This window comes from Tympanuchus pallidicinctus, unplaced genomic scaffold, assembly GCF_026119805.1.
Source record: "Tympanuchus pallidicinctus isolate F22 unplaced genomic scaffold, pur_lepc_1.0 scaffold1, whole genome shotgun sequence".
NCBI lineage: Eukaryota > Metazoa > Chordata > Aves > Galliformes > Phasianidae > Tympanuchus > Tympanuchus pallidicinctus.
In genome coordinates this window covers 62,186,690-62,202,360 of record NW_026294618.1, presented here as the reverse complement: position 1 = coordinate 62,202,360, position 15,671 = coordinate 62,186,690, and the positions used below count along the sequence as shown (strand labels likewise).

The window sequence follows — 15,671 nt, the reverse complement described above, 5'->3', positions numbered from 1 at the left end:
AACAAACAGTTGTTCATTGTTTCATTTTGCTTTGTTTGCTTCATGCTCCTGTGAGGTAGAAACATGCATTTGTGTTTCTACAACTTCTAATTAGATACCAAACACTGGTTTTTGTTGGCAACTGAATTTGGATGTTCTCTCTGGTGTTTGGCACTGCCTGGCAAGTAGCTGTTGTGCTTTATCCCCAGAGCGTCTTTCAGGTGTCAGATATTCCAGATGTTCAGATTTTCCATCTTGGCATAAAGGGTATTACTGCAGATCTTTTTATTTTATTTTTAAGAGTGTGTTTTTTTTGTTGTTTTTTTTTTTTTTTGTAAGAGTAGAAGTTGTATTACAAGGTTGTCAGCATACTAATAGTTTCAGTTAAAAACTTTTTAGTATGGAGGCTCTGGGCTGGTATTGTGTCCTCCCTGTTCATTTTTTTCCCAAGGGATATGAAAGGATCAGGAACTTCAGGCAGTGAGTAAATTGATTGCCCTTTTTTTGCCAGACTGATAAGTAATTGCAATCAAAAGAGCAGCTGGCAAGTGCTTACTGCAGTTGCTTTGGGAAGAATAATGGTTTCTGTGCCCTTAGATGAGGACTGATGCAAACCACATACTGTAAGGCATCTTGGCACCTAAGTGAGATGGAAACCCAATGGAAACAAACCTAGGCATCTGAGGGATACTGGTAGTCACTGAGAGTCCTTCAGAAAACTATGTATGTATGCTCTGATTCCTTCAGCCCTTTTTGGTGAGTTTTACTTAGAATTAAACAGCAAAATAACTGAAGTACAACTAAAGGTTGGTGTTGCCAGCAGGAAACTTGAGGGAACAGATTGTGATAAACTGCAAACTGGTACTTGTTGTAATTGAGTAGGGTTTGAAGCATTTTGCCGTTGTTTCTTTGTAGCCAGTCAAGTAAGGATGAGGATTGCTGCCTGGAACTCCTTTTCCTGCCTTTCTTTATAATTCTTCCCTTTTTTAAAGAAAGGGTACTTGTCAACTTTTTTAAATGCTGTGCTTTTTGATTATTAAAATCAAATAGGATAACTCAAAGAACACACATCACTCACAGACCTGTTGGCTGATGATGCTGCACAGTTACAAACTATCACAGGTGGCAGTGGGGGACTGTCTGGAATGAAAAGGTAAAGCCATCATTCAGAAGAAGCTGTAAGCTTTCTGTATCAGCAGAGAAAATAAGTGGTCTGTGAGTTGTTTCAAGGTAGGGAAGTTTTCCTTTCAAGTCAGAGCAGCATACCCTTTTTCTGTTTTTTGCTCTAAGCTTTCTCTTGTTAACTAGTATTTTCAAAGCTCCAATATCCCTTGTAATTGTGGTTGCTGTACCTAAAAAGGAAACGGAAGAACCAAAAAACAACAAAGAGCGTTTAGCTGATTATTTGTTATTAGGGACTCTGGAAAATGGTCTGCTATTGTTTCAGCAAAGCTGCCTACTGCTTGATGAATTATTGAAACACAGCCTAGCCAGGTTACCTTGAACATAACTTTTTCCTCAGTTCTCGTCCAAGCATAGCCAGCCACTATTCATAACTAAGCTTGTCAAGAGTAATTTCCTTTTTCTTGGGGAAAAATCAAATAAGTGGTGGCAAAAAGGAAACTTTCCATTGCAAATATAGGTTGCTAAATGAGATTTGTAAAAATAAATTAAATTTCTGTCCTCTTTAAGAAGGAAAAAAAATATATTTAAAACAAAACTAAATATCAATGGAAGAAAAAATGAAAGCAAATCAAAATTTCATCAGAATATAATCCAAAGAGATGATGTCTTTTGTAAGAAGGCCCCTTAGTCCAGCAGAGTTATGAACTTCCATGACTTTATGATTGATCTTGTTTCTTGTTGTATTTTTGGAAGCAGAAGCACCTGAAGTGAGGTGATAAAGAAATTCTGGATTTTCGTGAGGGCAGCGTTTTTCTGTTTTTCAAGGTTGTAAGGCTCAAAACTAAAAAGAAGTTAAACAGGAACATTTTTATGTCTCTAAATCTTGTTTGGGGAGTTTCAAATAGTTGGAGTTGTTCTTACAGTGACAGCCCTGTCTGAATGAAAAAGGAGATCAGTTTGTTTGTTCCAGTTTGTTTCAGCTATTCAGTATGGTGCTGCTAGTAGTAATGCAATAAGTAATAATCCAGAAAAGCATTAGAGCTGTTCAGCGGGGAGATTATATAAGTAAGGAAATTAGGTAGGGTCAGCAGAGCAAAAACCGTCCTCAGCTTTAGCAGCACGGCAGCCACATGCAGAAGTGATGTGGTTTTCTTCTCTTCTCTGTGCATCTATTGTATCTCGGAGATAAGGAAAAGATTCAAGGTTAGAAGGCGTTGGGCAGAAATCTGATAAGAAAACAGTTGTATTCACACTTGTGCCTTTTTTCTCACACCTTTCAAGAGGTTTGTGGTAAAGTACCGCTACAAGTGTGGTAGGCCTAGAGGACATATACACCTTGTTGCTGTAAAGGAAGCCTGTTACTTACTCCTGAAAGTTGGCCAAAGCTATCATCTGAATATTGAAGAAAGTAAGCATTTTTCTCCCCAGTTCTTGACACATTAGCTCTGTTACAGCATGTGCAAATGGAATGGTTCCATCTTCGGTTCTGTCTCTGAGAGGGTGTGCAGAATAGCACTCATGTTTAATGCTTATTGCCAGTGGAATTAACTTTCTTCTGGCCCACGGACTGCTTCTGTGATAACATCTTTAATATTCAGAACTCTGATGATTGTTTTTGTCAGCCTTTTTTTCAAACTTTTTCGTCTTGAAACTATTGCTTTGTGAATATTTACTAAAACAATGTGGTGTTATTGTCAAGATACTATGGTAGTCATAGAATTTCAATGTTTCTGTTGGTATAGGTGTTTTAGGGTTTTTGGTGAGATCTGATGAGCATGATTTCTCAGTATTGAGGTCAAGGCTTAGAGGAATGAGAATGTTTGTCCCAGGAAAGAAGGCGTGAGAAACATGTGAAACTACAGAAATGACATGTTATTAAAATAGGCTTTCCTGTTTATAGCAACCAAGCTATGTTTTGAAAACTTTAAATCTTGTGATATCTGTACAATTAACATAGCATCATATGCAAATATGAGAACTTCCTGCATTGAGCTCTCATGGAGAATAGAAGATACAGTTGGTTATCCTGGGTGAGACAGAAGCACCAGTACGGACTGAGAAGGAACTGTGGGGCTGCTTTCCCCTTTTGCTGTCCTCCCAAATGCTCCTGACATTCTTCAGCTTGCAGATCTCAGCCAGACATTGTATCCATATCTCTATTTAATATCCGTTGATAGACTTTTCTTTCTTGAATCTCTCGCTCCCATTTTATTTTTAAAAATCCTATTACACTTCTATCATCTAGAATATGCCTTCACCAGCCCTGATTTTATTCTGGCATTTTATCACCTAATCATTTAGAGCAATTGGGTTCTTCTGTAACTCCTTGTGGTCAGATTTCTTAATACTGTCATTACAACTCTGAAAAACATATTATTTCACTGTTACGCTTTCTTTGTTATGTGGAAGTGGTATCTCAGAGCAGATGCAGTGTAGCCCTAATCATTGTTTCATTTCAAAACCATAACTAGACATTTTACTTCCTGCCTTTAGTTTCCTATCCCTTATCAGTCCCTGCTCTGTTCTTCTTCCTGGGAATTTAGACATGGGACTGTCTTTATCACATCTTTAGTGACTGAATCACAGAACTCTCCCGAGTTGGAGAAGCACAGCTTTCTTTGAAAAAACTAAGCTGATTCTTCCTAACGCTAGTTCAGTATACTGCCCTCTAATACTAGCTGGTTCTGGCAGTCTTCTGTTCATTTTTTTATCCATTTTTCCTAAAGAATCTTGATTTATTTTGAGACATTTTTTTTTCTGACTTGTTCCATCTCAAAAGGGCTTATTTCTGAATATGAAAGCGTCTCAGATCTCATACAGGATAAGAGAGATTTTTGTTGTGATACAGTTTTTCATTCCAAACAACATTTAATGCATATTATTGCTCAATTCTGAGCAGGGCTTGCTGTCACCTGTGTCCACACTGAGCCTGCATTATAATGTGCTTGGCTGGGCAACGAGACTTTTAACACTATTAGAGTAGAGAGGTGATGATCTGCAGTGCTATACGATGGCTTCCTCTGTATCTTAACCAATTTGTTTTTTAAAAAGCATGTAGCACATATGGTCTTTCGGATCCAACATTTCAAGTAGAACAGAAGATGCTGGGCTCCACAAGACAGAGATGTGAAATGATTCCTTCATTCTCTCCATAGCACTCTCTTGTTCAGAAGGGAACTTACGTAAGACATCAGCAGGGTATTTTCTGCTTTACTTGGAGCTGGAAAAGCTAAGCTAAAAGTGTTCTGTTTTAGGGCTTCTAAGAAATTGAAGAAAGTCCAGAAGGCAGTCTTAAAAAGGAAATACTGTAGGGAAATGTAAATCTTATGATGAGTAAAAATATGCTGTAATGCAGTTGTCCTCCAGTTATTCCATGTGTTCACCAAAATTCAAGACAAAAAGAAGTTTCTTTAAGTTGCATGAAGTTATATTCACGTCAGATAGTAGTAAAGGCTTTTTTACTTTAGGAGTATTAAAGCAGTGATATAAAATTAGAGAGAGAGCATGTGAACATTTTAATGAACGGATTGGATAAATGACAACCAGCTTCAGATAAACTTGGCTCTCCATTAGCAATGGATGGACTAAAAGGCTTCTCGAGGTTCTGTTTTTTCTAGAGCTGCCTTTCCTCTTTCTATAACCACTGTCTGGGCACAGACTGCATCCCCTACATGTGCCACTAGCCCTGCTGGGGTGAGCCTCACCTGCCATCTACTTCTGTGCCCACTTCCGTCCCACTGGCTTCAGCATTGCAGGTTGAGCCCATCATCTGTCACTAAATAACTTTATGTGCACTCCAGAACTACCTTTTGTGAGCACAAATAGCTACATTAGTCTGTTGAGTCACTGCTTTTCTTTGAAGCATCTGTTAGCCAGCATCCATCCCATTTGCATTCATGAGGGCAGAGAAATCAGTGAGAGAGTATTTCCTGTTCAGTGTTTGCAGAATTGAATATATGCCATCCTTAATTGATTTTATTGAGGGTCATCATCTGAGCAAACTAATTTTCCAGGTTCTTTTATGAAGAGGTGTTAGTAAGCAGACTCGACAAATGTACTGTCTTGGTGCTGTTGCCTCTGTGATTCATTCTTGATCGCAGCATAATGATCTGCATTTTTGGTCTTCCCTGGATCTGTGCCCTCTATAACAGGATGGTTATTTAATGCTTATACATTTCTTCCAGCTGGCAGGCACTCCTCTTTTTTTTGGCATAATTTCTTTCTACTTTTTTTTCTAATATATTTCCCATACTAAGAAGGTTTGAGGTGAAAAATACAAAAGCAATGGAAAAGGAAGATGTGAGAAGGTGCCATTTACATCTATGAAGTGGTTCTGTTCTAATTGCTAGAACTGGATGTTTACAAGTCAATACTAAGATTTCTGATAAAAGGAGTTAGATAGAAAATAGGGATCTGTAAAAGGGTTTCATGTTTGTCGCATACATGTTTGTGTTGTGGGCAGTCACATCTGCTAAGTTAGTGCCAGCAAAAATTTGTATATGAATATACAGTGTATGCCTTGCTAAATGAACATGTAGACAGTCAGCAGAAGACACTGTTTTCTTAGGTGCTGCTTCACTTGGAAAGGTGCCAGGAAGGAGACCTGAATATTGTTGGCAGGAAAGGCAGGCGAATAAGCTAAGCCAAAAAAGTCTATCAAAAAGAAAAAAGTAGGAATTCAACTTGGCAATGTATTTGCTTATGTGGTCTGGGGAAAAAATGAAAAACACATATATTGCCAGAAAAAAAAAAAAAAAAAAAAAAAAAGGAAAAAAAAGAGGAAAGTCAATTCAAAGAAAACACAGAATTATCCTTAAAAATATAAAAATATAAAAATCAAGGAAATCCATGCTGATGTAAAGACAGCATGGTTTAAATCTAAGCAAACTACAAGCTACACTAGACTAGCTTCAGAATGTCAAGTTTTCTCATTCGAACAAAATTAAGGCTTAAGTAGTATTCTGGTAGTTGAAAGATACCTTTGTCTTTTTCTCTAGCTTTTCATAATAGAATTTTCTCTTGAACAGTTGTACTATAATAATGCAGGCATTTTTAAACAAAGAAAAAATACACTGTGAAACAAAGTGTAGTTTCATTAATGTGTGAATATTAATATTCAGTCCACCAATGCAGTTACTCATGAAAAGTATCAAACTTTGTATGTATTCCTTATTACACTACCTGTGCTGACTTTGTCATAGTTGCAAAAGGTTCTGTGAGCTTCCCAAACTGTTTCTCAAATGCAGCATTTGTATGCTACCCTGGACTGTGTGAAACAGAAATACTTAGTAGTGGGTCTTCAAGCTGTCCTTTCACCACCGTTACAGAAAGGTTAACATTCAGATTAAATGTTGAAAAATATTTTTCAAGGCTGTGAAGTGCTTTTTTCTTAAAGGAAGAATGGTCCCCTCTTTATCTTTTCAATATGATTTTTATAGTATAGTATAGTATAGTGCACTTGCCTCAAGTGCACATATTTCTGTAACTTGCTACCCAGACCAGTAATACCAGAGAGGGATCTTGCTCTCAGAGAGGAGATAAGGTGTCTTTGCAGCCTTTTGACATGGAGTAGCCCAACTAAGAAAGGTAGATAGGGAGAAGAGTTAATGACCAGGCAGGCCTGTGAGCATTGTCTCTGTAGGGATCTGTGGTTTCTCCAGAATAATTGCGTATGTGGTAATTTTTTCATAAGATTTCTTTCAAAAATAGCCTAATGAATACTGCTGAAAACATAACACTGTCCAACCCTCCAAGCTGTCCTCATTGTGTCCCATAGACTCCCCAGGGACTTTGTGCAAGATGTGGGATTGGCATCAGTCGCGGGTCTTAACTACTGACAGGGTTACACCACTGCTTGTTGGTGTCTGGATTTCTGCTCTTCTGAGTGAAAGGTGATTATCTGGATGAGAGAGATAGGTAGGTGAGCAGTCTCTGCTGCCAAAGGGAGTGATTAGCTGATGCTTTGAAAGCAGAAGTGGGGTTGTAGGAAGCATTTGAAGGACTGGAAAAAAGGGAAAGGTTAGGACTGTCTGAAATTAGGAACTGAAAAAATTAATTGGAGGAAAAAATGTATTTATATATTCAGTAAGTCATTTGTAAGTGAGCATCACTTTGTTTTACGTGACAATTTCTGTTTTGCGCTAAGATGGCTGCAGGACAGCAGCTTGAATCGGGTGAGCTGGCTCTGCAGGGTGCTTTTGCTCTTCCTGCTGCTCAGAGTCCCTGAAACCTTCTAACAGGTATTCCTCTGATCTCTTGTGTAAGCTGTTGTATTGTCTCCTTCATCACCAGCACTCTATGCCTTACAGGAGTATGGGTGATCAGAAGGATGTTTTTTTCCATTTTTCTCTTTTTTCACTTCATTCTCTATTTGGTTTTGCTGCTGCTTTTTATCAAATACATGATTTAGCTTTAAGTGAAGAGCAGTTTTTGGAAGAAATGATCATTAAACTTCCCTGGGAGTTTAGGAGATTAAGGACTCTTTTTAAAAGCACATTTCAGCTCCTGATAAATACATGCAAGAAGGGAAGCTGAATACCTGCAAAAGTGTAAAATGTCTGTGTGGCCTTTTCAGAGTTGTACAAAGCATTCAGAGTTGCATCTCTTCAGAAACATGCAAAGTGTAGGAGTTGAAGGGAATATTATCTGTGACTAAAAGCCAGTTTATAAATGCGAAACTTAACTTTGTAGTGTTCATCAGAGGTAAAGCAACATTGCCTCTTGGTCTTCAAATGGAAAAGGCACAGTAGCACTATGAAAGAGATAATTCCTGGTGAATGAAGAGAGAAGTCCCTGGTGGCACCAGTGGACCTCTTAGTGCTATAGAAGAAAATGATTGGTGTGGCTTCAGCCCCAGCAGCTGCCAGGAGCTTGTATGAACATGGAGGGATGTATCCAGGTCAGCAGTATTTTGGCCCAGAAGACAGCTGGTGCCCGAGTGACACGAGCACACACTCTGGTGGCAGTTTCCTTGTCACTGCAGTGACCACATGAATGAAATAACCAAGATAAATGAACAGTGTGAGTGAAGATATTTGACCTGTATTGCTCAAGGAGGAATAATGTGCTCTATGCAGTCATGGTGCAGCTGTAGTGTGGTGAGGGTTGGTGGGGCCTTTCTGTGAGCTGGGATTCTTTGGCCTTTTGAGCCCGCATGGGTGTGAAGGGGCCATCACAGCTGATGCAAAGGGGACAGAAAACTGTATTTTGGTTAGCTAGGCCAGCTCTGCCATCTCTTGGGAGATCTTCTCCCTGAAGTACCGCTGCTCTCTCTGAAGTCTGCTATTAGTGTCCAAGTAGTTCAAACGAGTGTGCCGTGGTCTCCAGAGGACACTCAGCTGTCTCAGAGAGATCCCATATGGCTTATTTCCACCCACGCTGACTGGCAACCTTCCACCAAAGGGTTTGATATCACAGCAGCCCAGGCTGGGAGGCACTTGGCCTTGGCTCTGCTGGCAGTGCTGCTCTAGGAGGCAATGCCCAGCACCTCATGGGCAGCTCATGCCAACATCATTAGACTTAGTGCACCAAGAAGCACCTGAATTTGAAGCAAGCAGATCAACCAGCTGCTGTGTGGCTGTAATTATCCAAGCGTTCGGTTGAGCAAAAACACTGAATATCAACAGATGACATAGAAATGTTTTTAATGAGGGTTAAAAAATATGTATTGCATTGTAATTTATTTTCTGTAGAAGTATGTAAACAGATAACTTGCATAGCTAAATAACATCAGGACATATTAATTACAGTAAGATATGTTACATTCATGTTTGAAAAGCTTAATTCTAACTGCACTTTGATTCTGTAGTTTAGCCAGGGCAAAGTACGTCTTTCTGCAGCCTTTCAAAATAGGAAAGCTTTTCCCAGCTTTTCCTTCTTTCCTCCCATATTTACACTTCTGCACCATTTTCTGAGCCATTTTGTTTACATTCTCATTCCCATTGCTCTTAGGTACCCTGAGATCCACAGGCAGGAGTTGGAGAAAGGGGCGGGTTATTTTATCTTTCGTTTCTGTGTTTGTGTTTAGTTTGTATAATGCAACTTTATCCCAGGGATGTAATGGTCAGCTTGACCTCCTTACAAACACTGAACAAGTAAGAAAATGTTTGAAAAGCCTTGGGAGAATTCTGGGGGCTCTCAGCAAAGTAAAAAAAATTTTCTTGGCTGCCCATGATGAGGACTAGACTGGGACGTTGACTGTGGCACTGTATTAAGAGCAGCCTTGTGAGCAGCAGAGGTCACCATTGACTGGGCACACTCACTGGTTTTCCACATCATGTTACTTCATTTCCTCTCATGAGTTTCTACTTGAAAGGTATTTATTTAGCTCCCTGCTTCCTCTGTAGCCTCCATGACACACCTGTGCTTCACATCTGCTGCCTTCAGACCCAAACAGGGAACCTGCACTGTGACCGGGCTCTATCAGGGTCTCCTGGCTCTGCCGTGGGAGCTGCAGCATCCCCACCAGAGCAGGCATTGAAAAGTCTTTCAGAGAAGAAAAGGCCACTTTTTGGCTTCCCCTGGGTTAATGGATGATTAATGGAAAAATACTTGCCAGGCATGTGTGTATTAGGTTGGATATTAGGAAAAAATTGTTCTCAGAAAGAGTGATGAGGCAGTGGCACAGGCTGCCCAGGGAGGTGGTGAAGTCACTGTTCATAGAAGTGTTCAAGAACCATGTAGATGTGGCACTTCGGGCCATGGTGTGAGCACCAAGCTGACACTTGGACTGAGTGACCTTAGTGGTCTATTGTCAACCTTGTTGATTCTGTGATTCTATTTGGCTTGTTAGTCTTTATTTTAAACTGTTAGTGACACTTAGAGTTGCCATACATCCATGGCAGAATCTGACTTTTCTGTAACTTTTGATTGGGACACTTAGAATGCAGAGAATGTTTTGAAGCTCGAGAACTTTTTTTTTTCTTTGCTCAACATACATGTCCCTTCTGCTGGCCAAAAAGTGATTTTTTTTTTATTTTTTTTTTTTTCAATAGTTGAAAATTTTGCATTGGGAAAAGAACTCCCAGTTCTCAAACCTAAGATCATACCTTTTTAATATGATAGTATATGATACAGTGTTTGCAATGAATGATACAGTATTTGCAATGAATTAAGGATCAGTATATTGCTGTATGTTGTACATAAGGTGCTTGAAATTTTACCCTTTTAATGACAGCACAAAAATTCCAGAACAGATTTTATATCCTTTTATTTTTTTTTTTTTTTTTTTTTTTTTAGCACAGCAGACTTCCCTGATGACGTATATGAGAGCAAATAAAATAGTTCTGTTGTTATTAGCTTATCAAAAATAGTCAAATGTCTTTGATAGATTTCTGATAGGTCTGTCTTGTTCTCAGATTAGCGTATTAGGGCACAAGACAATTTCTTTATGAAGGGCAGTGTTACAGACACAAGTAAGCACTACCAAAGTGCCACTTCAGCCCAAATTGTAACAATAATAGAAAAAAAAAAAAAATTTGTTAAAGAAATTGTTTCTGTTGTTACTGACAAACCCAGAGCTGCAGCAGGGCCACTGCTGGTTCCTGGGGAGCCTTCTAGTGTTGCTGCAGACAGAGCTCAGCGGGATGTGAGCAGCGTGGATTGTGGTTGGGAGCTGTGGAATAAAGCAAAATCCCTTTCTTTGTTGTGGAAGGGTGTGATCAAAGTAGCTCTGTTTCTTTCTTTCTGTATCTTTCTCAGATGCATTTGAATTATTTTTTTCTCTAATACTCTTCTGGCGATCTAAATGTAAAAAGCTGTTCATCTGTCAGCTTGCAAGTTTTTGTCTCACAGTACTTTCTGCCCTGGAAGATCTATATCCCTCTAGGAAAACATGCTCTTAATGGAAAAAATGTAGCATGAATGTGGCTTAGGATAACAGAATAACAGTGCCTAGAATAACATAATATCACTTTAGTGTTTTGTGCCCAGAAAAAGCAGGAATTGGTGCAAGTCATCTAGCAGCCAAAGAGCAGCTTTGTGTAGGTTTGTGTAATGTGATGAGTAACACACCTTCAGCCGTTCTTGCTTTTGCACACACACCCCAGCCCCCTTGGTAAAAATGGTAATTTCACGTATCATCACATATCAATGGTAATTCCACGTATCACCCGGTGAAATCTCCTCTGAGGGGATGGAGGGATGCTGGTGATTTGTTTCACAAATTAAGAATACATTAAAACAGGAAAGGAAAGCAGGTGCTGTGAATAATTTGGAACCATCCAGCAGCTGTAATACAGATCAGATGTGGGTAAATAGTGCTGCTTTTTGCAATGGCAGTAGTAAAAGGATATTGAAATGGGGCAGCCTTTTGACCACAGGGCAAGCTTGGTGCTTTTGATGTTGGGAACATGAAGGGTGTGCCATTATGTGGTGGAAAACTGGAGATTCACATGAAAATGTACTTGGCCTTTATCTTAAACCTTTATTACATCGAGGTCCTTGTGCATTTCTTTCACAAGTGAAACCTGAAGGGAAGTGCCATTAACTATTTTAGTTTGGTGTTGTCCCAATTGTCCTGCAGCTTCAGCTCTTGACACTGCAAGGGAATATTAAACATTCATTTTTGATTAAGTAAAAACTATTCATTTGTTAAAGCTGCAGCATTTTTCCTTTGAATGTACATTGTTTTTTATTGTATGAGTGTTTTATTTGTCCATATTAACCAAATACAACTTTCAGAAGGAGAAGGTGGAACCTGTTAGATTTTTGTATTGGATATCAATCTTTTTTTTAATCTCAGAAATATTACTTCCTGGCACACCGTATTCATTATTCTTGCAATGAAACAATAAATGTCCTTGCTGTGAATTATAAGTTCATTGCCAGATTCTGTAGGTGTTATTATAGAAACTGGAGAGTATGTATCCCTGAAATGTCTCTGATAATGCCTATAATAAAAATACAATGAATCTTAAAAAACTGTCATTTTTAATTATTATAGAATTGCAGAATGCCTTGGGTTGGAAAGGACTCTGAAGCCCACCCCACCCCCTGCTATGAGCAGGGCTGCCCTCTGCCAGCTCAGGCTGCCTGGGGCTCCATCCAACCTGGCCTTGAGTCCCTCCAGGGATGGGGCACCCACAGCCCCAAACTGTCTCACTTTGAGGGCTGGAGCACCTTTCCTATGAAGAAAGGTTGAGGGAACTGGGCCTGTTTAGCTTAGAGAAGAGAAGGCTCTGGGGAGACCTCATTGTGGCCTTCCAGTATTTGAAGGGGGCATATAAACAGAAGGGGGAATGGCTGTTTATGAGGATGGATAGTGATAGGACAAGGGGGAATGGTTTTAAACTGAGACAGGGGAGGTTTAGGTTAGATATTAGGAGGAAGATTTTCACACAGAGGGTGGTAACACACTGGAACAGGTTGCCCAAGGAGGACGTGGATGCCCCAACCCTGGAGGCATTCAAGGCCAGGCTGGATGTGGCTCTGGGCAGCCTGGTCTGGTGGTTGGCGACCCTGGGCATAGCAGGGGGTTGAAACTCGATGGTCGTCGTGGTCCTTTTCAAACCAGGCCATTCTGTGATTCACTGCTCTCTGAGTGAAGAATTTCTTCCTAACATGTGATGTAAATGTACTTTCTTCCAGTTAAAAACCATTGCTGCTTGTCCTATCTCTGCAGGCTCTGATGAAAAGGTTTTTTGCCATCTTTCTTATAAACATCCTTTATGTATTGAAAAGCAAAAATAAAGACTCTTGTGTTTAAAAAACAACATGAAAGAACTGCTGAGATCACAGAAGTAGCGCATTAGCTGTGCTACCAGTAAATTTCTCAATACTGTTTGTTGCAGTGACTCACAAGGGTTAATTTAAACTCAGAGCCTTGAATTTAAAAATTATTGCTTGGATGTAAATCTTATAATACGTATGCAAGGCAAACCCTTTAAAGTGTGCTTGAATACACTGTGGGGAGCAGGAGAGGTGGGTTGCTTGTATCCCAGGTGGCAGTTTTTATGCTGTTTTCTGTGATAGTTCTTCACCATGTAATCTAATTTCAGCCCATGGTATGTCCACAAAACCTGATTTACATACGGGTAAGACAGGGAGGAAATGAGATTCAACTTTTGACACGCTTTTGGACCCAGATGTGAAACTAATGAAGTTAGGACTTCAGTTCTGGGAAGAGCTTTTCTGCATGGAGGGTGTCAGAAGCCAATGATGCCTCTGTACTCCATACCACACACTGCCCTGGGACTGCCCAGGGCACTCACTGCCACAGGGGTTGCTCTGTGCATCTCTCATGCTGCTGAGCAGTTCTGGCTCTCAGAGGGTCTGATGAGCATTAAAATGATCTCTGCCCCATTTCATTTACTCAATAAAGTATGCGTCTGATTATTCGTTGGTTTACCAAGCCCACTGCATTGTAGAAGCACATGTGGAAGAAACATGAGTAAGACAACTTTTACAAAGATGTGAATCATTTGTCTTTGCTACGTTGCCTTTTTTTTTTTTTTTTTTCCCCTTTAAGTCTCATTATAATCTGCCTGCAGAATAAGGCTCTATTAGGCTAGATAAAGATAGTGGAATTCAATCCCACTGTAGGGAATGTTTATCGCTGAGCTGAGTAAAATGGGAAGTGGGATGCAGTTCCTTGGGGTTCAATAGTTATGCCTCATCTGTTGAGAAATGATAAGTAGTTCTGATAGACTGATGAATCAGGAAAGTGATAAAATACTTTCTAATAAGCTTTTCTCTCAATGTGGGTTTATACGATAGGCTCATTTCTGAACATCTCAGAAATGTCCTGAATTGCAGTCCAAGGTGATTTATGTTTTTATATCATGAGCAAGCTGTGTTTTTACAGCTTTTATTTGTTCATTCCAATCATCGTCTGAAGCAGAATAAATAAAATAATTGTCTCGATTTGATCTACGTTTTCTTTCTTTTGAATATGCCCCAGAGAAAAGTCTGAAAACAATATCTTGAATATTTTATATACCCAATTCAGAAAGCCGATCCATTTACCCTGCTGAGAATCACACATTAATCCCAGTATGAAAAGGTGTTACTTGCAGCAAGGCATTATCGAAAGAAATCACTTTTTTCTCCTGCAGCTTTCCAATAAAGTTTAAAAGTATTAAAATGAAAGTGGATTATTTCTAAGGTATTTCATATGGCCTCAGCAAAACTCTGTGATTCTGAGATGCTGTGTAAGGTGTGAGATGAAAAAAACAATTGTTGATAAAGAAAACACAGTAATCAACTTTGTTTTCTGTTTTCTCACCCACAGGACATTAATGTGTGTATCCTTGAAAACTACCCTGAATGTTCCAATCCCAGGTTATTTTATATCATACCCTATTTCTGTGGGCAGCATCCAAGATGCAGGTAAATAAATACATGAGGTATCCCAGTCTGCTCAGCAATATCCATTGACCATTATTTTGTCAAAAACTGGTGATCAGAGGCAATAGTTATTTGAAGTACAGTAGAAAATTGTAAGCACGATGTGGTGACGCATGTGATAGCTGCATGTTTTTGTGAATATATTTTTTAATAAGAAGGGTAATGTACAAACATAGTATTGTCCTTTTTATTTGATTTCACTCTTGAATAATGTATCAAATCTGGATGTAATCATCTGGATTTTTCTCTTCTGAGTTGGTAGTGACCTGACATACTTGTTTTACCTGTGCCTTAACTTAATACCTACTTAATAGCTCTGCTCAGATGCAGATACCAGATCTATATTATAGGATCTCCAGGTTTCCATGTAATAAATAGGGATCATGCTTAAAATTATATAAAGTGTAGCCTTCTGCCACTGTAATTGAACTTATTCATGTTTGATGTGTCTATTGATGCCATTCACGTGTTGCTATGTTATTGATGTAGTATAGTAAACTTTTATGCAATATGTGAACAATTTTAAATACCTTCTTGTTTTGAAATGCTTTTATTTTGTTGATTACAGCAAATTCCTTCTTAACCTTATTCATCTTCAAGATATTGTATTTATTGATTGCCACCATTTCTCCATAATAGGAAGACCTGTGGATATTTCCAAAAATTTATTACAGAAGCCATATTTTCTCTATGCACTTATAACAAATTCTAATGTGTTCATTCTTTTGTCTTCAAGTATCTTTACAAACAGTTTTTTTTCTTTAGGTATTTTCTCTTTATTTGCTTACATTTGCTTTTTTAACTTGAGTTTCTAAGGTAATTGTGTATTTAAACACCCATTCTCCTCCCCTTTTTTTTTAATCTTTATTCCTCTCTCATCTTTAATTTCATACAGGGAACCTGGTGAATGGGCCCTTGAAAGAGCAAAGCTGAACGTTAATGAAAACTTCCTGCTTGTGGGGATTCTGGAGGAGTTGGAGGATGTGCTGCTTTTATTAGAAAGATTCTTACCTCATTATTTCAAGGATGTTCTTAGCATCTACAAAAACCCAGGTAACTTTTTTCCATTCAAAACATAACATTCACCCAAATGTTGGCAAAATCTGGAGGATCGCTGAAAGGTAAATTTTTCTTTATTATGTAGTCAGTGAAGAGATATATATTCCTTTTAGAGAGCAGATTTGATTGATGGGGTAGGGTATGTATTCTACATTTATTTTAAT

The 15,671-nt window shown here is 38.9% G+C and overlaps 1 protein-coding gene across 4 annotated transcripts in view; it reads left to right on the top strand.

Moving 5' to 3' along the window:
- The window catches only part of UST (uronyl 2-sulfotransferase), a 157,420-nt gene that overhangs the window by 106,521 nt on the left and 35,228 nt on the right, over window positions 1-15,671 (top strand). For all 4 annotated transcript variants that reach the window (XM_052681795.1, XM_052681796.1, XM_052681794.1 and 1 more), the window contains exons 6-7: window positions 14,333-14,430; window positions 15,344-15,501. In XM_052681795.1, coding sequence (XP_052537755.1) covers window positions 14,333-14,430; window positions 15,344-15,501 — 256 coding nt within the window. The remainder of the gene's footprint in view (window positions 1-14,332; window positions 14,431-15,343; window positions 15,502-15,671) is intronic.